The sequence below is a fragment of the Taudactylus pleione genome, unplaced genomic scaffold (assembly GCF_031769625.1).
Source record: "Taudactylus pleione unplaced genomic scaffold, aTauple2 ptg000704l, whole genome shotgun sequence".
Taxonomy (NCBI): Eukaryota; Metazoa; Chordata; class Amphibia; order Anura; family Myobatrachidae; genus Taudactylus; species Taudactylus pleione.
The window spans coordinates 434859-458525 of NW_028285106.1; the positions used below are offsets into that span (position 1 = coordinate 434859).

Genomic DNA, 23667 nt, shown 5'->3' on the forward strand with positions numbered 1-23667 from the left:
TGCACACATGTATATGTGTAGGGTTAATTCATGGTATCCTTTGGAAGGAAACTGAAGCACCTGGAGGCAACCCAAGCAACCTCCATATAGGTCAGCTATGACTAAGAGCAGAACTCCTGATCTTAGATACAGTAATACTAACCACTACACCAATCGTGCTGCCCCCTATTTATCAAAGCTCCCCTGTAGGTATATGCTGTAGAAAGTGATACCGTGGGCATGATTCAGGTTGGATCGCAATGCTACATTCGCACGCAGTCGGACAAAGTTTGCAATCTGCGCACGAGTATAAGGCGCAGTGCATGTGCGCGAACCAGGCGCAGTGATCGGTGATGGGATCGCAGGCAGTACACTGACCCATCACTAAGTGATTGATAGGAAGCGGCATTTGTGGGTGGCGATGGGGGTGGTCATGCGAACGCAGGCGTGTCAGTGCGTCTGAACGCTGTTGCAGGGGCGTGCATAAATTATTCACAGCGAACCCATACGCAGCCTGAGGCCTCACTGCATGCAGGAAGTTTAGCAACTTCTGCGGCAGGGTCATGTCAGCTCCGATGAACAGGATCACTGGTTGGTTGGGCCACCCACATGACTGAATGGACAGATTGTGCAAACCGGTATTATTGGGGATCAGGTTGGATGTATATATCGCTAGGGGCCCTTACAGTATGGCTGACTGGTGACCACCTATAAACATAGATTCCATCATCAACCACTTCGTACATCGCTTGTGTTACGCCACATAGCGCGATATCACATGTTGCGGAGGAGTGCTTTTAAAGCCTTCGTCTGCACAGATCATGTGGGCGGAAGGCCTATTTTGATGGGGAGCCTGGAGCTGGAGCTCCACCCACCCTAATGTTAATGCAGCCCTGGTGATAGCTAGCAAAATTAAATCCATTCCCGTAGGATATTGATCAGTGACTGTTGTCATTTTACAGCCACATGGAAGAGGTTTTTGTGATGAAGAAAATAGTTAGCATGTAACGCCAGTGTGCTCATCTTCATACCAAATGAACAGGCCCTAGTAATGACTCAAGCGATTCATATGTTTGATCCCGGGGCCAAATGATCCGTCTCCTTCAAGTTGGCCACCTACAATGTCCAAACTGGGTAATGCCAGATCTAGGTAGAGTTTGGGCGTAACTTATTACATTTTGTCTTTTAGAGTTTATGTATGATGTTTATTTTAGTCCCCTGACGAAAATCTGGTGCTATGGATACAAAACCTAATATTTTCCGTATAACAGGTTCACACCAAGCAGGAGGAACAACAAATTTAAAGTACAGATGTTCCAATTACACAGTAGGAATGTGACATCATTGCCCTGGAGAGGCTGCTAATGTAGCATGAAAACTATTTATTCCCTTGTAGTGTCAGGAGAGATCTCATACTTGTAGTCTGCTGACGTATTAACCAGGTATAAAAATCACAGGTTAGGTTATTTGCCTCAGCAGAGACTGATTTGCATGCGTAAGAACACGGTGTACTCACATTGTTGATTTCCTATTTGCTTTATCTAGAGTTCTGTGTAATTCGTGATCCCAGCCAATGACACGGCAGATTTCTAAGGTCACTGTGTCATCGGTAATTGTAATAATGCACTTTTGTTGTATGTCTGCTGCCAGTGAGAGTCGTAAGCTTTATCCACAAGGCTAAGGATGTGTTATCTCAGACCTAGCAACGTAGGACTAACTGGTTCAGCTTTTTTAGTTTGTTTGTATGGATTCTTGTGTTTACTTTGCCTTCTAGTAAAAGACAAAAATACATTGGGGATGATAGAGGAGAGTGTATATTTAGGGCCTGCTCAGTTACTTGCTCCTTCTTACTATGAGCCAGATTCACTATGGATCGCAATACTGCGTACGCACGCAGTTCAACTGTGATAGCAAGCCAAACCACTGCGATCGCAATGCAAACTCAACACAATGCGATGTCGTGCGAACGCATTGGCACGCCTGCGTTTCCCCGACCACCCCCCAGTCACTGCCCACAAACGGTGCTTCCGGTCAGTCACTCTGCAAGGGGTCTACGTAGCCTCTGCGATCGCAGTCCTGATTGCAATAGCTAGTTCGCACACACGCACTGCCATGCATGCGCAGAATGCAACAATCACCCGATTCGTTGCGTATTGGCATCTGTGATCCTTGCTGAATAAGGCCCTCTATTCCCAAATCTGAATCAGGCTCTTAACCACTTAACTGTTTTTTTGTGATTAATTGAATCAGGTCAAGAACATTTATTTAACACTTATCCAACACAAATTTACAAAATGTATAAAGTGTGTGTGTGTGTGTATATATATATGTGTGTGTATGTATGTATGTATATATATATATATATATATATATATATTTATATATTTTATTAATTTTTTATTTATTTTTTTGATACACAATATACCACTAAAAATAGCTATTTTTGTGGTATACTATGCATCAACTTGAACTTTAAATTATTTAACCCCAAATTTAAAATGAAAATTTAATGGAACCATCGATATTAATATTGATTTCCCAAAAATAATTTATCGATATATCGGAAAATCGATATATCGGACAATGACTGCACTCGGGGAGGAGCAGAGTCACTGCTATGTAGGGATGGCCATTAGTATGTTAACCATCAATGTTCACCATTGATCGTACTATTGGTGGCTAACATGGATGGTATGAAACCATCGATGGTTTCGGCCACCGATGGTCATCCCTGCTCTCTGACTCAAGGGACAGTGAACCAATCAGTCGGGGGACAGGGCTTCGCGGGTTGCGTCGGGGACGGAGCTATGTTCCGTGTTCTGGCACCAAAGAAATAATAATAAAAAAACACAGCTGGGCTGTGTGCCATTGATGGGAGAGAACCATTGGTTCTCCCCTTCGATGGCAAAACCATCAACCATCAGTGGTTAGCAACTAATGGTTGTTAACCAGCCATGGTTGATAACAGTATGGATGGCTATGTTTATATACTGGGGGGGGAGCGCTGATTACTTTGCAGTACCCATGCGGGTGCTCCTCTCTGCACATGCACAGAAGTGGCTCCCCCTAGGGCTGCTTGTCCTTTGCGTGACTGGCAGGTGGCACTTTCAATGGGAAGCCACTGTCAGTCACAGACTGCAACTGGCTCACTGAGGTGGCAGATTTTACTAGGGGAAGGGGCCGCAGGTAAAATCCGCCACTGCCTAGTACACTATAAGTGAATAAGACACAAAATTCAGAAAAACTATTAAATCAAACTGGACCGCCAAGCGTCTTACGCCATATGGCGCAAAAATGATAGGTGTCCGAGGACACATCTGTACATTAACCAGTCTTCATTTACCTGTGCAAAACATGTCCGCTATGCTAGGATTTACCCTATGGAGTGAGTTCTTACATTTGAATTCACATGGCGTAATTTACCGGGGCCAAGCTTCGCGTTACAGTGCTTGGTAAAATCAGCACTAAAGCCCCCATAGAAACCAAAGGGGGCCTCCTTGTCGATACCATTGATGAATACTTAATAAATACTTGCAGGTACCCCCAAAAACCTCCTGTTATCCCGCAGATATTAATAATAGGAACCAAAATGAGTAGCTCTCGGTCATCACACACGTGCACTTCAGCCTAAAGCACAATTCATTTTAGTTGTCCTCTAATCCAGTCAGGGACTTATCAGAGAACTTCCTTGTGCCAAGATGAAAATTAGGGGAACCGAGTACTGTGCAGAGGGGTGACGATCAGATGATACAATCTTCGGGTTCTACATTTGCTTTGCCGCTAAACACTACGGCCTGATTCTGAGTTTCACGCAGCGGTGTCCGTGTTTGCGACTTTTGCCACAGTCACGCCTGGGACTTTACACTAATGCCAGTATAAGTCCTTCCCTGGTGCACATCAGTGCAAGAAGTGGGCCACCAATTAATCACACTTGCTGCGTCGCACCATTGAAACTTTCACCAGCTTCCCCCTAGGTGCACATTTTCTGTCGGAGCATGGCCTTCTTTGTACGCGATTAAGCGCCTGAGCTCGCAAACCACTACTGCGACACTCCATCAAAACGGCGACCAGAAGATGGTAAATTTCTGTGCATCTGAATAGCAACATCCCAGTCACTGTCCAACAATGCTCAATACAGTTTCAAAATGTTTCAGACACTGTGCGTTTCTATCGGTCCTGCATCTCTGTGCATACACACCATGGAACGCATGCGCCGTGCAAGATTTTAGAGATTTTTACGCACAGTAGCAAAGCATCACCAATTTATATGAACATCGGCATTGAGTGCGACCCCTCATTTGTCGATCTACATTTTGCGCAATTTATAGCCCATGACCAGTGCTGTCAGTGGTGTGGTTGGGAAAGGACTGAAGGCCCTGATTCACTGCGGATCACAACTGCGTATACAATTGCGATTACGCACGCAGTTCAACTGCGATAGTATGCTAATCCATTGCGATCGATATCCCATCGCAGCACTACACAGGGACGCCCATTTAGCAAACATACGTATTGTTTAGCAAGACTGCAAAACCATTTGTACGATATAGAGCGCAGAAGGAAACAATCGTCCAATTGCATGTGAAATTGCAGTTGTGTACGGTAGTAAATCAGGCCCTGATAACGCTCAAGGCCAAGATCCGCCAACCACATGTAGCCAAAGCATAAATATTATATGGAATATTTTGCACAATTTCACTTCTATTATGTAGTGATCAGGCCAATCCACACTCCTGAATGTACAACACGCGGAAACTTTTGAATGTTATGTTTGGATAGTGAAAAGCAGATTATTCATACAGACAATACACTGTAGAACAATATATATGTATTTCCTGTTCTTTGACAATTAGACGGCTGTCTTTTAATGCCTTATTGAAGATATGGTCTTCTGTTCTCTCTAAAAACCTCTCAGTTGACAGACAACAGAATTACTTCTGCTTTTCAATAAATCCAAAGTAGATGTGAAAATCGAAACAATGGTGTTTATTCTAGAGAAAGGAGGAAAGGAATGACTTCAATGTGGTAAAACTGAAGCACAAACATAGAAACATACAATAAGCACAATATTAAATATAGCATGAAAACATAACTTAATATTACTGACAGCAGATCTTACCGTTGATGCTGTTACAGAAGGGAGGGTAAACTGCACCTCAGTCAGTGACAATTTGGAAACTAAAATGGAGGCTGCACTATCCCATACCCAGGGTACATCTAGGAAGCTACTATGGAAGCCTGTGCTGACCACTAAGTAAAGCTTATACAGATTAAATGCATATACAAAAAACAATTATGCTGAAGCCATGATACATTTGATCATTAAAATGAGGAATAGTGAGGAGTGAGTTCCAGGGGTACCAGTACTCTAATGATAATATTGCTCCCTGGACATTATGTAAGAGTTTTATATCTGTAACTCATATACAGTACTTAAATTCACTGGAAGGCGAGTGACACATTGACACATTTTATAGACAGTTTGTGTTGGATAGAAATATAATGTTGCGTGTTGCATTCCTTATTTGTCACTTTTTGTCGAGACATTGGATTGTCCACGTTCCAACTATGTCATCTCATAATAATTAACTAATTAAAGAGCAAACGATGAAGAATAACCAAACATTTCCAACCCTATAAATTCACTTAGCATTGTTGTTGTCTTCATGCTGACTGCATTATACCTGACTTGTTTGTACATATATGCAGTTACTACCATTTAAACCAACCAAAATGGCCACATTAAAAGTGAAAAACTGTGTGTGAAGTTTTTCAATTAACTTATCAAGTATAGAAAACTTAATGCGCCTGTGACCTTCACACAGTGGAAGCCGCCATTTTGTTGGCTAAGACACGGCACTGCAAACTAGTTGTGCTTGTCCACAGAAAACCCAGTTTGGCTGTCTCCACGTGTGACCGAATGGGGCTGCTGTTATTCAGAAATCCGTTCAAATCACCATATTGACATGAATAGCCCTCTTATTCTTTGCTTCAGATCACATTATGTAGAATCAAGGTGTTTTTCAGATGCAGAATAAAACACTTCTGAAACGAAGGTAGTTAATAATTTCATAAATTCACTTTAAGTTAATTTAATAGTATCTTGATTATTTTATTACAGAAAATACCACCATCACAGATAAGCACACCAAGCGACTGTTGTCGTGAAACGCTTTCGTTTTGTTCACCACACAAATACAAGCTTTGGAGATATTTTTAGAGGGACACTAACCTTCAGGGGTTGTCTGTGTTTGTTCTTGTTATGTGCAAGTAAAGACCAAAATGAATGTTTTTAGGGAAGGCACACACATGTGTGGGGGTGATGCATTTCTCCCATTACAGCAAACCTGATTCTACAAGTGGTCAGAGGTCTAGAACCCCAACTTCATTACTAAACTTGTGGCGCATTTTGAAATTTCCAGTTGCCCTTATTCAGTAAAGCGCGTTTGTTGACGCACGTCAATTAATGTAGCAAAAACCACCATTAAAAGACGGTTGCGCTAAAGTGATGATAGGTGGAATTGTGTGTGTTATGGATGAATATATCGCAAAAGACACTGTTGGGAGTTATGATCCATTCCCACCGACTTGCATAGCAATGTGAATTTTATAGACGGAGGGCTATGTATGGCCTAGCCATGCCACCTTTCTTGTCCCCCTTATCTCAATTGTATAGGAGAATTTCAAACATTGGAAGTTATATTATTACGGTAGTTTGGAGTCTTACTGAGACAATGACAAAGGTTTGTGACAATTTCAAGTAATTATCTAGTGAAACACATGGCAATAAGCCACCACTACTTCAGTATTGATTTCTGGGTAAGCAATTTACATGGCAGCCTTCTGAGGTGGATTAACTCCATGAGTGCTAAGGATGAGCGGGACTCGTCTTCAGCATGTACGTTAAATATGCTGAAGACAAGTTTCACTTTTAGAAGACTAGAGACTAGTGCACGATCACATGACATTAATGATGCTAACATTTTTGTTTCAGATTCTATCAAGTGAAGTTATTGGATTTTACCGTTTATTTTCCCACTGATTCATCACAAAGATGTACCAGCAGGTGTGTTACGTTATCTTTCATTTTATTTATCTTTTTAATTCAAAGCACATTTATATATGTATGCATTATTTTATTTAACTTAGTCAAGTAAGGTGGACATGTTTTAATAAGAGCAACCCAAAATTTCACTAAGAGCAACCAAATAATCAAATGTTCATAACATTAAAAGTTACAAGGAAGCCATTTATTCCTAAAAGGAACTATTATTCCTAAATGGAATAAATCCTAAAGTCCAATGTACAAAATAAATTACAAACGACCATAAAAAACTAGTATGTGCCAAGTACTGTGCGATATAAGATTTGTAACACTATAAACTGGACATGGAACATAAATTAAACATTTGCAAATAGATGGCGGCTGTACCTTGATGGTAAATGCACAATTAGAGAATTTGAGGAAAACTGTCCAGAAAAAAAATTGAGAATGATCAAAATCTGGCAATATAAATACATTAATTCCCCTTCGTCTGGTCTCTGGCACCCTACTAAATCAAGGGTGATGGCAATACTAATACTCTAACAGAATATAAATTCATCTCTCCTTACTGCCATGTGCCTACTATAGCCTCTGAATTTAGGCAGGTACAGTAATAGCTTCTGGATATACAGTAATGTACCATCTAGGCAGACTTTTCCAGTGCTCACTGTTATATCCCTGTGACAGACCCACACTAACTTTTGAGGTCAACTATGGGACAATCCATTAAATCTTAATCTACCATTTTTACCTTTGCAGTAACTTGGCTAATTATTTTCTTTTCATTTACTTTAAGATTAATGAGTAAGCCGCTAGAATGAAAGCCAATTACCAGTGAATGAAATGAGAAACTGAATTTTTAGCTTACCAGAAGTTTTGCTGGGAGTATAGATGTCGGCCTAGATAGTTCGTAACTGGACCTATCACTTTTCCATACAGGGAACTGTGGGCCTGATTCAGAGGCTCTCGCTCTGAATCAGGGCGGCAGCTTTTTTTTTTTTATTTAGCCAGCCTCCTGGCCACTCGCTAATCTGTGGGTGACCACCCACAGCTTTTGCGAGTGGCTAGGTGATGGTCGCGACCATCGGGCTTGCGACGAGACCCTTATGGTAGGGTCTCATTCCCGCAAGTCCCAGTGAGCTTCCTGCTCTAATAGAGCAGGAAGCTCACTACTGACATCACGAGTGATGTCAGTATGGCCGCCCACAAACGACAGGCGTTCCTTCAGGAACACCTCCGTTTGACCAGCCACCCCCCCCTCCCCACCTACAAAACGGGGCAAGCTGTCGATCAACATCGACAGCCGCCCTGTTTGTAGCGAGCCCAGGAGCGAGTGAATTTCTCACTCGCTCCGGGGCTCACGCACGCCACGCGTGCGCAATGCACAACCATCGACCCGCTTGCGAGCGGGTCTGAATCAGGCCCTGTGTCCTGACCAGCAAAAGAGCAAATACAGCCACAAGTTGACATTAAAATATATAAATCACTGATTAAATACTAGATATTGAGCTGTATAGAGCTTTTATATTATTAACTCAGCATTCTCACTTTTCATCCCCTTGCGACCGTGTACAGAGCAAGACGCTTCTCTATCGTATTTATTCTTGGAGGCCTATTCAATTAGGCGCGGGGGTTACTGAGTGGGGAAAAGCTTCAGGTTTCACGCCAGGACCTATTCTATTATTTTGCCTTTTCCCTGAGCGGTAAAACCTGGGTAACGCGCGGTAACCCAAAGATTCTGCGTAAAATATATGGTTTTCTCTGCTCGTGAAACCCCAGAGGCTGCATTTAATACAGAATTTTTTTCCTCGCAGCTCCTGAGGCTGCAAGGAAAACTCAAGTGTTACGTGTGGGGGATGCAGGACCTAACTGAATAAGTCCAGGCTGTCAATTAGCTACTGGGTTTACCCGATTAGATATGCCCCTTAGCCTGTGTGGGGCATTCAGACTCTGTTTAAAACTGCTCCGTGTGGATAGGTGACCTCATGCATGGGACAAGGGCCCTCATTCAGAGCCGTACGCTCTGAGCAGAGCGCACGCTCTGAATGAGGGCCGCCCTCCATGAAAATGGAGCGTCCTCCTGGACGCTCGTATAGCTGTGGGTCACCACCCACAGGGTATACGAGCGTGCAGTTTGATGGCCGCGATGGTCGCGACCATCGAAACTGCGAGCCGGAGCCTGCGGTTGAGGTTTACAACCGCAAGCTCCGGAGTGATTTTGGCTCTATCAGAGCCAAAATCACTCCCACTGACATCACTAGTGATGTCAGTGGGCCGGCCTCTGACGGGAGACGTTCCCGTGGGAACGCCCCCCGTCAGGGAGGCACGCCTACCAAAGGGGGCGTGCTGTCAATCAACATCGACAGCACGCCCCCTTTGATCAGACACAACGAGCGAAGGACTTTCCTTCGCTCGTCGCGTCTGGCGCATGCGCACGACGGAGCTCCCTCCGTCGTGCGCATGCTCAGTGCAGAACATCGACCCACTTGCGAGCGGACAGCCGCTCGCGAGTGGGTCTGAATCAGGCCCAAGGACAGGAATGTCCCAGTAACCTAACTGGCAAGTTGTGCTTTGACATTTCAACTTTTTTTTTTTTTTTACACGCTTATGACCAATTTAGGATGCCTTCCAAAAAGATGTACACTAGCTATCTATAGTTGAGTGGCCACGTACAGAAATTCTAAGTTGTTTAGAGGTACTTTAATTCCAGACATTGTTAAAGCTCCACTGTAATGACTGTGGGGGGGGTTTGTGGCCAATAACTGGGTGGCGACTATGAAGACACCGCTAATCCTCCCCCTAACACTGCACCTTACCTTCGGGATGCCGGCACCGGGATTCTGACAGGTGTCGGGATTGTGCGCCGGTATTCTAAGCGCTGACATCCTCTTTGCCGGGATATTGACTGTATCCCCCCTGCTATACAGTACCTCCTAGATCAGTGATTCCCAACCTCGGCCCTCAAGGCACACTAATGGTGCATACACACTGTCAGATTATTCTTCAGATCTGAATGATAACTATTTAAAAAATCGTTCATATCTGAAGGAAAATCTGACATATCTGTCAGATGAACGATGTGCGTTCCCGATGGTCAGATAACGATATCTGACATCTGATGTGTTTGCAGTCAGACTTGGACGATTCCATTCATTTTAATGCAGTAAAAAATCATTCAATTGTTCAAATCTTTGGTAAAATCGTGCATCTGACAGATCTGACAAATCTGACCGTGTGTATGCTCCATAACAGTCCTGGTTTTAGTGATATCCATGCTTAAGCACAGATGGTTAAACAAAAAAAAACTAAGGTACTAATTAAGGGGATGCAAACGGGAAACCGGCTGACGTGATCCCGACAGCCGGCTTCCCGACTGCTTTATCCCAGAGTGGGTTAAATGACAGGTGTCTATATATAGACGTCTGTTATTTTCCCGACACCGGGAGACAGGTGCCCAGCATCCCGATCGAAGGGATGCCGGGCGCCGCGAGCGGACAGCCGCGGAGGGGGAGGGATAGGTTTAGCGCACCCGGCGGGGACTTAGGGTTAGGCACCCCCCCGGGAGGGTTAGGGTTAGGCTAGGGGGAGGGAGGGTTAGGGTTAGGCACCCCCGGGGGGGACTTAGGGTTAGGCACCCCCCCTGGGGACTTAGGTTTAGGCAGTGGGGAAGGGGTTGGTTAGGGTTAGGCACTTACAGGGGGGATTAGGGTTAGGCACTTACAGGGGGGAGGTTAGGGTTAGGCACCCCTAAGGAGGGTTAGAGTTAGGGGGGTTAGGTTAGTTATTACTTACCTGAGGACGATCGGGATTTCCAGCGCTGTCAGGCTGCCGCTGCCGGGGTCTGTTCATCTGTCGGGTTTTCAGCTGCCGGGAATCGAACCAGACATTGTTAAAGCTCCACTGTAATGACTGTGGGAGTTTGTGGTCAATAACTGGGTGGCGACTCCCTAATTTTATACCGATTCCCTAATTAAGTCACCTGTGCTCAACTATGGCTATCCTTAAAACCTGGACTGTTAGTGTGCCTTGAGGACCGTGGTTGGGAACCCCTGTCTTAGATGCTGTCTTATAATAGTTACTACTCTCTCTAAATGGGTTGAGATAATGGAAGATATAAAGTAGAGTCCTCCTTTAGTACAATAACATCTAATTGATTCTCTTCCTGTCCTTACAGAGCACAGCGCCACCATCTTATTATGACAACGGCGGGTACCAGGCAGAACACGCCAATAACTATAATAACCGGGCTCCCTACAACGTGTATGACTCTGTTCCTCCTCCCCCACAATATGTTTCGCCGGTGCCGCACTACATTCCCCAGGTGTCCCCTCATCACTCCGTGCCAGCAAACCAGGCCGTGAAAACTGCGGCCTGCTGCTCTGCAAGTAAGTGCGCCTATAACAATGACTAATAACCCACTAGCAACTTTGTAAGCCCTTCAAAACCCGTCTTTACTAAAAGAAAAATACAATCTGTTCTTACTGGTTCTAAGTGAATTAGGGGTCTATTTACTAAGCAGTGTTAGGAGACAGAGTGAAAAGTGATAAGGTGCCAGACAATCAGCTCCTAACTGCCATCTCAGACTGTGGCCCTGATTCAGAGCCGGACGCTCTGACAGAGCGCTCGCTCTGAATCAGGGCCGTCCTTCTTGTTTTTCAGAGCGGCCTCCTGGCCGCTCGCATAGCTGTGGGTGACCACCCACAGCTATAGCGAGTGGCCAGCAAGATGGTCGCGATGGTCAAGACCATCGCGACCATCGGGCTTGCGACAAGACCCTTGTGGTAGGGTCTCGTTGCCGCAAGCCCCAGAGTGCTTTCGGCTCTAACAGAGCCGAAAGCACTCCCACTGACATCACTTGTGATGTCAGTGGGTCCGGCCCCAGATGGTAGGCGTTCCCATGGGAACGCCTCCGTCTGGGCAGCCCCGGCCCGCCCACCAAAGGGGGCGTGCTGTCACTCAACATCAACAGCATGCCCCCTTTGGTACGAGACCCGGAGCGACGGATTGCCCGTCGCTATCTGGGTCTCTCGCATGCGCACAACGGAGCCGGCTCCGTCATGCGCATGTGCACTGGGCCACCATCGACCCGCTTGCAAGCGCATAGCGCTCGCGAACGGGTCTGAATCAGGCCCCGTGTTTGAAAAATGACAGTTGGGAGCTGATTGGCTGGTACCTTATCACTTTTCACTCTGTCTCCTAACACTGCTTAGTAACTAGACCCCTGAATGTTAAGGCCCAAATAATCCTCAGAGTACAGGTCATCAACTCACCAGGAACTGTGTGCCTCAGTGTCACTGCCAAATAATTGTGCTCACAATCCGGCTGCCTCTTTTATAGCTGACCAGCAGTATATAATGCACATTACCAGTGAAAAGTACTTTCATTTCGCAGACATGCGTCTGGATGGTCTGCACATGAAGATGCACGGGATGATTGTTGGGATTCTGCCATCTTCAGCGCAGACAGGATAGCTGTAGGTATGGACATCGATGGTCGATGTTTGCCGACCATCAATGTTTTTCTTGTGATGGTGGTGTTTTTACCATTCAATGGCAGCATTCCGATGTTTTCCGCCATCGAATGGTAATGATTGGATGGTGTTGTCATGTTTATTTGTTTTTTTAATGCTGAGAGCTGCGCTGGCCCTGCCAGCGGCTCTCAGCATCGGGCATCTTGCCCCGCCTCCAGTGCCATCCCCTGCCAGCCTTGAAACAGGGCTATTGTGCATGTGAATATCAATTGAATTATTTTTATTTAACTAATACTTTGGATGCGATGGTTACTTACCATTGCATCGATTTTAGAAGCCCAGCTTCCGATCTCTAACCTCTCAGCCGGAGCTCAGTGTCTATCCTCAAGCGTGCGCTACTAAGCATGCGCGTCTTTCTCCCTGGTAATCAGGCCAACTAGTCATGGCTCTCCAACATACGATCTGTCCAGAGGCTGTAAATCCACAGCAAGTATGCTATATCACCATCGCTGTAGTGTGTTGGCTGATTGCTGACATCCACCGATGCATTTACCACTCAGATGTCCAGCGCACTACATTTCCCAGCTATACCCTAAAGCTCTGGGCTGCTTCTATATGCTACAGTTATACCTGTCATAGCCCTATGTCTCATGCTACTTGTTGTTCTACCTGGTTCAATAAACAAGAACCGGCTAAGCTGTACCATGTGTGGGCCTAGAGCCACCAGCACCAAACTACTGCGCAACATACTCAACATCACATAGTCTTTGGCCAAGTGTATGGGTGGGTAAATTGTCTGGGGGATGGGGTGTAGTTAAAATAGGGACGGCCAGGATGCTGTCTGTTGAAATCCTGGCGTCGGAACCCCGACCCGGGATTTAACATAGGTGGCTAAATCCCAACGCCAGCCCACACAGACCAACGCTGGAATCCCGACAGAAAGCAACCAGATCGAAGGTAAGCCGGGGTGCCCTTAGCTGTTAGCTGCGGGGAAGGTAGGGTTAGCTTTAGGCACCACGGGGAGGTTAGAGTTAGGCTTTGGGGGGGTTAGGGTTAGGAACCACTGGGGGGGGTTAGGGATAGGCACTAAGGGGGGGAGGGTCAGCTTTCGGTACCACGGGGGGGGGGGGAGAGGGTTAGGCATCACTGGGGGGTTAGAGTTGGGCACTAATGGGGAAGGTTAGGATGCAGGGTGGGGAGGGTTAGGATGCAGGGTGGGAAGGGTTAGGATGCAGGGTGGGAAGGGTTAGGATTAAGGTGCAAGAAGGGAGGGTTAGGTCTACAGGAAGGGGGAGGGTTAACATACTTACCCAACCCCTGTCGGGATTCCTAGCATAGGGATGCCCCTGTCGGCAGGGGCAGGATTTCATACCCAACCCTGTGGGATTACTATATCCAGCACCATTGCTGCGCTCCGAACTGTTACACAGTTCTGCTAACAGTTCTGCTAACAGGTTATGGGCCCAGCCAATCTGGGGGAATAGGCTCTGGTTCACCTCATACCTACCGATACTCTACTATTGATGAATAAGAGTTTTGTTTGTGGGGCATTTGTTTTTTTTTGCTGTTACAAAGGGACAGATGTATTTGTAGCTACAGTATCTTATTTATATTTTGACTATTTTTTATCTTCTAGGTAGGAAAAAGATTATATGTATAGCCATCACCATCTGTGTTTTGGCAGCGGTGGCGATTATTGTGGCTGTGCTGTGCTGGTATTTCGGTAAGAGTTGTTTGTAATTTTATTTTTTTGTCCTCCTTTGGTTTGAAATGATGATAGGTATTGACCATTCTGAATTTTCCCAACAAGATATAAATCCCAATTCTACCAATTTAGGACCGTATTCAATTAGTTTCGCACCCGCGATACTTCTTCGCATGCCGCACTTTTCGCAGACTTCGCGTGTTTTAGCCGCGGAAACTTATCGGGCGCGCCTCTGCTATTCGCCGTATTCGCTTCCAAAGGACACGAAAACGCGTCCTGGCGAAATTCTAAAAGGCAAAAAGTGTTGGCAAAATTGGGGAAATCAGCCTGACACCCCCCAAATGATGCACTAACATTGGGGATCAATCTAGATGTCCCCGATTAGCCCTACTGAAGCTATTTGGGGTACTTAAGTGCTGCCAATTGCTCCAAAATAGCGGCTTTGCACAAGTGATGAAGAATAGCATTAAGCCGTTTTTTTTTTGGTGAAAATAAGTACTCCTGTCAAATTTGGGGTACTTGAAAATGCGCCCCAAAACCGCAATTCTGCACTTTTTTCCACCTGGTATTCCTAGGTGAAACTTTTTCGCCTATTACATTGCATTGACTTTCCGCGAACGCGAAAGTCTTTGCAATTGAATACAGCGATACTATTCCGCCTGGCGAAATGACGTCATCCGTGATGCTTTTTCACGGATTCAGACTTTTCGCCGGCAATTCAATACGGGCCTTAGGTGGTTCACAGTTACGATTAGAGGTCAATTGGGACAGCTTCATGCTATTGTACATAGCGCACACCTGGCATACAGCTTTTGGAGGGATGGTGCCAAAATAAACTTGGTCCCTCCCTGCGTGCATTCATTGTGCGAGCTCCACTCTCACCGCCCCATGCGCCAAGTAGAGTCTGGCACTATGCATCTGATAACACAAGAATACTAGTCATTTGTCATGTTCAATTACCAATATTTATTATTTGTCAATATTAGTCATTGTCAATATTAGTCATTTGTCATGTTCAATTATCAATATTTATTATTTGTCAATATCATCATGTCAATATTAGTCATTTAAAAACAATTACGATTGTCCCCTTTTAATTAGCAGAAACAGAGGATGGGAAATGCTGTAAATAAAACAATATGAATAACACACAAATGATATCTCCTCTCTTCTATAAAGTGAGCGCACGATGTGAAATGAAGTGTGGTACGTCCGAAAGCTGTGTGCAGGCCTCCAAGTGGTGCGATGGCACAACCCACTGCCCCAACGGAGAAGATGAGGACTATTGTGGTACGTAGCGGATGTGTGATTATCCCAGATCATTGTATGATTCTGTCAGTGAACAGAAGAAAAAAAAAAAAGCGTGAATAACTACTTGTACTACTGTAATCTTCCATTCCCCACATAGCTAAAGCTTCCCCATAGGTATTTGGCCCAATATTGGCAGCACGAATATGACTGTGAGGCATACTGCAAATCCTATTGAGAGCACGACTTTAGTGGCACAAAGGAGGGAACAACCAGGTCAGCACAGCGGGAGGCGTTATGCAAAATAGGGGGCGGTACGGGGGGCATGGTATGGGAGGCAATGTGGGGGGCACAAGTGTGTCATCAGGAACTTGTCCCCCGCTGTACAATGTAGAATTACCGGCATTGTACAGCGGGGGCGTGGCTACAGTGATGCAATTTAGCGCAAATTGTGTCATCTGCCACCTTGACCACCCACTTCACCTGGTAAGGAAGCGGCTGGGGACGAGTGGCGCCCAGCTTCCAGGAGACTTGTCCTCTTTTTCTGAGCAGCCGAGAGCATCACACGATTTCCGGGAATTATCTTGGCCATTGTGGGAGAGTAGGCAAATATGCTGCAAGGCCAAATCTCATCCGGGAACGAGGGCATCTTCTACCTACACTAAGTGGTCCCCAATCGGTGCTCAGGCTTAGTGCTAGGCTTGATCTATTTGTGGCACACGGGATGTGGTCAGAATGATGGCGCCGGCATTCTGACCGCCGGGTTAGGGTGTGGGGATAGGGTTAGGGGGATGGTTAGGATTAGGCTGCGGAGGGGGGGGGTTAGGTTTAGGCTGCGGGGAGGGATAGTTAGGTACTAGGGGGAAGGTTAGGTTTAGGTTGGGGGAGGGAATGCTAGGGTTAAGGGTAGGGTTAGGTTAGGCTTACTTACCTGGGGGCATCGGCATTCTAACCTGGTCGGGATGCCAGCGGCAGGATTCTGACCGCCGGGATCCCGAGCGCTGGCATCCCGTACCCAACCCTTGGCCCACAACAGCAAACACTCCCGATTGGGAAAATCAGGACAAGAACACAGACCATGCGCAGACCCATCGCTGGCTGACTGACTGACAGGAAGTACCGTTTGCGGGTGGATACGATGGGCTGAACGCAGGCGTGCCTGTGCGTTGGAGCGCTGTTACAGGGGTGTGCGTAATTCAGCTCGTGCGGCGGAAGATGCAGCCAGAGGTCCAGTTGCACACAGGCAGTTGGTAAAATCCTGCACGAGGTCTGGTCAACCATTATTGTGCGTGTGGGTCCGATGGTTCTCGATGTTACCGATGTTTTCGCTATCTTGATTACTTTTTTGCAAGTGAGTAATGGTAAGGGGACGGCTTAATGTAGTGCTGGGCGTCTGATTATAGTGCCGCGGCGGCAGTGCGTATGACTTCATTAGCATATTTTCGAAGCAGCCATGTGCGTGCGTATGCAGACTTGCGTTCCTTGCTGAATCGGGCCCTTAGTTGGCAATGGCGGCAACATTATTAACAGAAGACAAAGGCGTTGCGCGAATAATCTCTCATTATTCCACAGTCTACATTTTCATAGAAGCAATAATGACCCTGCTTTTTTTGGGGGGAAAACAGTGAAAAAAGATCACAGCTTCATAATTTGCGTCTGTTCCACTTACTTGCCCCAAGTCATCTGTGGCGCCAGTCAGTGTACGTTATTTGTTGCTGTAGTAATGCATTCCTGCATAACATCATGATCCTCTTCTTTCTTCAAGTACGACTGTATGGCTCTAAATTTATACTGCAAGCCTATTCTCCAACCAAGTCCTCATGGCAGACTGTGTGTTTCGACGACTGGATTAATATTTATGGAAGTATGACGTGCCAAGCGATGGGCTACAAGACGTAAGTGTGACCCTTTTTTTTTTTTTTTGTATTACTTCGCAACGCTACATTAGGAGCAAATCCAGATAAAGGATGCCAATTTGCAACTGGGCAAACCATGCTGTGACATAGGGGGTACAAATGTATTTTTTGCATGCAACAAAGTTACTGCTTGGTTTCACATACAGCAGACAAATACTGGGCAGCTCTATTCTTACTATACCTCTCAGAAAAGGTCATAGTGATATCTAATACAGCCAATCATAGCCATGTGGTAAGTGGCCCTGATTCAGAGCCGGACGCTCTGAAAGAGCGCTCGCTCTGAATCAGGTCGTTTTTTTTTATTTTTGGAGCGGCCTCCTGGCCGCTCGCATAGCTGTGGGTGACCACCCACAGCTATAGCGAGCGACCATTATGATGGTCGTGATGGTCAAGACCATCACGACCATCGGGCTTGCGATGAGACCCTTGTGGTAGGGTCTCATGGCCGCAAGCTTCTGGCTCAAATTGATGTTATGTCAGTGGGGCCGCCCCAAACGGTAGGCGTTCTCATGGGAACGCCTCCGTTTGGGCAGCCACCACCCCACCCCGGCTCGCCCTCCAAAAGGGGCGAGCTGTCACTTAACATCGACAGCTCGCCCCCTTTGGTGCGAGACCCGGAGCAACGGAGTGCCCGTCGCTAGCCGGGTCTCGCGCATGCGCATGACAGAGCTGGCTCCGTCGTGCGCATGCGCTGTGGGCCACCATCGACTCGGTTGCGAGCGCTCAGCGCTTGCGACCGGGTCTAAATCAGGCCCACTGTCCCTTGGTATTTAAACAACATGAACCAGATTGGTATTTAAACTCCATGGGCCTGCGATCAATCGGATGGTTACTAGATTGAAAGCAGCGATTAGTTTAAAGGCAAAACCTACCCTCTGTATCTTGGAGGTGAGTGAATTGTGGCTGTAATTTAATGATGCGTGAAGCATTTATGCTACTATAGGGACCTGAAGGGATTGGGGATCCCTCAGGCTCATATGTTTTGATCATAATATGAACAATATATCAACATTCTCAAACTTTTATTTGTTAGATACACACAGAATTACAGTACAGCTATTGATCAAAGCATGTATGTATGTATGTATATACAGTATGTGTATCTATGAGTGGGAAAGGGTATGATAAAATAATGAAGCCGGAAGGCCGAAGTGAGCAGATCCCGACAGGAGAGGTAAGTACCCTAACCCTCCCCCTCTCCCTACCCTAACCCTCCCTTACTGGTGCCTAACCCTAACCTCCCCTACCCGCACCCTAAACCTAAGTCTCGTGGGGGCATGCCTTATCCTAACCTCCCCCCGGTGGTGCCTAACCCTCCCTCACCACAGCCTACCCCCACAGTAACTCTCCCTGTGGGGTGCCTAATCCTAAAGCCCATCTCCGGGTAACTACTATACTTACCGGCATCCGGACATTCGGGATTCCGGTGATCTGTATGCCGATGTCTGTATCCTGATCCTATACTGGATAGCGGCGTCTGCAGTTTGCCAGCGGTCGGGATTTTCGGCGTCTGTATATTGGTGCCCGAAATCCTGTCCGCCGGTATGTTATCTACGTCCCATATGAGTGTGTGTGTAGATAGATAGACAGGATACACACACATATGTATTCTTCTATTTAAATAATTGAATCTATTATTTTTTTTAAATGGTTTTCCTCCTTTCTCAGGTCCAGTTATTATGGTACCTATCTAGAAGATGTCCCGGCCGATTTATCAGGATTTGTCAGTGTGAACACCAGTCTCTCTTTCGTCAAGTTGTATACGAGCCTCAGGAACAGGTAGACGCCCATCTCATTGTCTTCCCTGTAACAAATTAATTTACTTGTGTTACAATAGGTGTAACAGTGATGGAGACCGGACCCATTGAATGTTATAAGGGCGGGGGTACAGGAGAGCAGTAGACATGGAATGAGGAGGGGGGAGGAGAGAGAGATTAACATTATACCATCCAATGCAAATAACATGCTGATCAATCCAGTCCTTCCAGCATGGGTGTAACTACCATAGGTGCATGGGGTGCAGCTTCTATGGGGCCTAGAGCTGAGGGGGGCCATCTTCCTTGTTATAGTTACATGTGTTATATACATTTTGCACCATTGGGCGGTGCATAGGGGCCCTTGCACACTTTTGCTATGGGACCATCAAATACCTAGTTACTCCCCTGCGGCTTCCAGTAGCCATGAATGGTGACTATTTCTCCAGCCCCCGCCCTTACACATACACTTAGGGCTATTGCCAGTGAGAGGCCTCCAGATGAAGGGTTATTGTTATGAATGACTAGACTGCAGCAAGAGCCAAAGATGGGTATTGTCAAGACTGAGATGCGACGTCCCCAGGCCAGACCACCAAGCGCCATTAAGGTCCAAGGAGTCGATTTATTAAATCTTCTAAACATTAAAAGATGTGGTGTTGCCCATAGCAACCAACCAATTGTAGCTATCATTTTTGTCAAGACCATCGCCAGGAAGCTCCCCTCTGACATCACTTGTGATGTCAGTGCGGCCGCCCACAAACGGCATTCGTTTAAGGAACTCCTCCGTTTGGCAGACGTTTTGGGAGTGGAGTCAGTGTTCATGGGAATGCAGCCTGATTAGTAAGTGATATCACAGCATGAGACAGTTCTATTACCGGGATGCCTGATTTTGGCCACCATTATTTTAAAATTGTTATAATTTAGCAAACTGTACTCATTCAATGAGCTTTTCTGTAGCTAGAAGCTGTTTGTATATAACAACACCATTTGATTATTTTGCAGAGATTACTGTCCGTCTAGAAAGGTGATCTCACTGAGGTGCATAGGTAAGTAATTCACTGCCGCGCCGCGTACACTGCGAGTCATGTGCTGACACTGGACTGTATTTTGCAATTTATCCTATGGAGGAGTATTTATCAAAGTTCTATTATTGATCATAGTTGCACTGACCTATTGACATAATCTAACTTAATACATCACCAACTAAACTAGCTACAGATTGATCTGTGACATAGAGAGGTTCTCACAGAGAGGGGTAGCGACAACGCACTGCTGAGGTGATGTCACCATGACTATATGCGCACGCGCGAAACGCATCACTGTGTTAGAGTGTCACAGTGCTGTACAGACGCACAATACCGGCATTGTAGAGCAGGATTGGGGCCAAAATGATGCAATTCAGCGCAAGTCACATCATTGGCTGCCCACTTCACTCTGTAAATGGGCGACTGCAGATGGGTCTCGGCCAACTCCGAGAGACGTGCCTACTCTTCTCGGTGGCCAGGAGTGCCAATCGGATCCCTCCCAGCACCCCCTGCAACGCGTACGTCCTTCTGCGCATGCGCAGAAGGACGCCGGAGGGGCCTCTTGGTCATCGACCCGGAAGTCCCTCCCTCGCAAAGGGCCGCTCTTACTGTCAGAGATCGTCATGCATACCGCCATGCATGCGATGATCAGCGGAATGCATCGTGAGTGCGATACGTCATGCATCCCGCTCCATGATACTGACATGCAGACCTGTCCTCACTTACATAATCACACATATGGGCAGTTCACTGACTTTTACAAGATTTGCACATTAATCTCCTGAAATTATAAATAAATAAGTATTTAGATCAGCATGCTCAGTGGAGCCGGCCGGGACAGAGACACAGCGCATCAGCACTAGGCCGATGCGCTGCTGTCTCTAACGGGTAGCGCCGGAGGGGGGAGTTAACGCTCCCCCTCTCCGGCCGATGAGATGTTCATACATCTCATCGTTAGTGCTTCCTGCTTCACCTCGGTAAAGAGGCGAAGTGGGAAGCGTTATATCGGCACGTTAAGTGCCGCTATAATACATCTACCCCAGTGTATGGTGCATACAGGCGATGTCATTTTTTAGAACTCTGCGTTATAGAGCCGTTAATCAACAGCTTCTAGTTGCGATCAATAGTGCATCCTGCCCTTAGAGATGGTGCTACAGATAAAAATAGGGGTAATGAGAAAGAGGTACACCTGGTAGAACTTTCCCCAAATTAAGGAATCTCACAGAAATTCTTGGAGAGCAGGAACGTTTTATACTGAGACTATAAATATATATTGGCTTGAGGCCTTGAGGGCAGCTAAACTGGGTCAGAGTGATCCTTGGTAGGAACCTTTCCAGCTCTCCTGAATAAATTATCCCTCTCCTTGTTTGGTCAGGGCTATGGGCCGGCTACCTTAGAATTTTCATTGTGGGAAGATTATAAACCTAATAAGGGAGCACGTTGGCTGCCTTTGGTTTGTGGTGGGGAAGGGTCCACATGAGCTGGAGGGGAGTGGGGTGCGATTCCTGGATTTGCATCACGGAGAACGGAGCGGTGACGATGCGATTGATAGAGAAGTGGTGGCAGCCTGCGGGTTGCAGGAGAGTTGCCCGCTTTCCCGGGATGCAAGAAACAGCTAATGAATGATGAGAGAGAGGGAACATAGGAAAGCATTATTAGAGTTTAGGGTGCGCACTGATCCCCGCCAGACCAGAGGACATGAAACCATCAAGGGGTATATTTACTAAAGTGCAGGTTTTTAGAAGTGAAGATGTTGCCCATAGCAACCACTGAGATTCTATTTATTATTTATCTAGCACACAGTGGCGTAACTAGGGTATATGGAGCCCAGGGCAAAATAAAAAATGGAGCCACCCCTCCACCCCACCCCCCATGTGCTCACATCTTGCCGAGAAATGGGCGTTGTCACATGCCACAAGGGGCGTGGCACTGACAAATTGGACGTGTCAACATGACACACACCCCTTTCTCGTTACTCTGAGAACATTCCTATCCATTCCATATGCACCTTAATGCCCAGAGTAGTAGTGCCCTTCTTGTAATTCCCACTGTAGTAGTGCCCCTTATGCAATGTCCCCAGTAGCAGTGCCCCATGTAGTAGTGTACTTTATACAGTGCCCCCAGTAGTGCACCCTTATACTGTGCCCCCCTATGCAGTGCCCCCAGAAGTGGTCCCCCTTATACAGTTCCCCAGTAGTGATCCTTATACAGTACCCCGAGTATGCAGTGCCCCCAGTAGTTGTCCCTCTTATGCAGGCCCCCAGTAGCGCCCCTTATATAGTTTCCCCAGTAGTGGTCCCCCTTATGCAGGCACCCAGTAGTGGTCCTCCTTATGCAGGCACCCAGTAGTGCCCCTTATGTGCTCCCAGTAGTGGTCCCCCTTATGAAGGCCCCCAGTAGTGCCCCTTATAGAGTGTCTCCAGTAGTGATCCCCCCCCCCCTATGCTGCGCCGCTTAGACAGTGCCCCCAGTAGTGGTCCCCCTTATGAAGGCCCCAGTAGTGATCACCCCTATGCTGTGCCCCTTAGACAGTGCCTTCCGTAGTGCCCCCGGCCAGTAATGCATAACAGACAGACACAAAACACTCACTAACTTGCCGTGCCCGCCGCTGTCTGTTCCTCCGTCCTCCCGTTTGGTCCCACTCGCCGCACTCGGTACTATGGGAGAGACGTCATGACATCTCTCCCATCACCTACTTCAGGAGCCGGAAGGAGGAGCTCGTGAGTGAGCTCCAGCCCAGCTCTGGCAGTGAGCACAGCAGCCTCGGCGGCCCTGCCCTACTTACGCCACTGCTAGCACCTTCTAGAAGATAATAGCTAAAATATGATTGGTTGCTATGGGCATCATCTCCACTTCTAAAAACCCGCACTTTAGTAACTACAAGTCAACACACTCCTAATTGTGCCTTTTCAGACCTTCTTTTACTGTATATTTCCTGCACAGTTCTGAATGGTGTAATATAGTTGTTGGCTTAATTTACTCACAGACTGTGGTACATCGTCCAAGATCGCGGCTGGCAGAATAGTAGGTGGGTCACAAGCGCAGAGCGGAGACTGGCCCTGGCAAGCGAGTCTCCAGATCGGGCAGAGGCATGTATGCGGAGGATCCATCATTACCCCAGACTGGATACTTACCGCAGCTCACTGTGTTGAAGGGTAGGTACAGTATCCATACCCATGTCTGTTGTTTCAGGGTTGTAGTCAATGACAGCTGTCAAAACACCCGCTCCTACCAGTTGTTCATCTCCCATTGATATATAGACCCCCTAATTGGATAATCACTGTGTATTGTGTTTAAAAAAATAATTTTAAAAAATAGACTACTGATAATTAACTCTAAATAACTGGCCGAGGCAGTGTACAGTAACATTTACCTGGGGTGTGGTGCAAAACGTTGACATGTTCTGAATTTCGACATTCAGAATGTTGAAATGGGCAGGATGTTGACATGTCACATACTGTTGACATTGCCAGAATGACATCTACATTGTGAATGTCAACCATGCGGTTTTCCATTGACCTGGTA

General features: G+C 46.5%; 1 protein-coding gene across 2 annotated transcripts in view; it reads left to right on the plus strand.

Annotated features, from left to right (window-relative positions):
• Nucleotides 1–23667, plus strand: part of TMPRSS2 (transmembrane serine protease 2) — a 66160-nt gene that overhangs the window by 24329 nt on the left and 18164 nt on the right. For both annotated transcript variants that reach the window (XR_015872491.1, XM_088456443.1), the window contains exons 2-9: nt 6974–7045; nt 11199–11409; nt 14131–14217; nt 15379–15489; nt 17213–17342; nt 19032–19142; nt 20120–20163; nt 23129–23297. Coding sequence is in view for 1 of the 2 variants with exons in the window: in XM_088456443.1 (XP_088312569.1) it covers nt 7034–7045; nt 11199–11409; nt 14131–14217; nt 15379–15489; nt 17213–17342; nt 19032–19142; nt 20120–20163; nt 23129–23297 (875 nt within the window). In the remaining variant the exon portion in view is untranslated. The remainder of the gene's footprint in view (nt 1–6973; nt 7046–11198; nt 11410–14130; nt 14218–15378; nt 15490–17212; nt 17343–19031; nt 19143–20119; nt 20164–23128; nt 23298–23667) is intronic.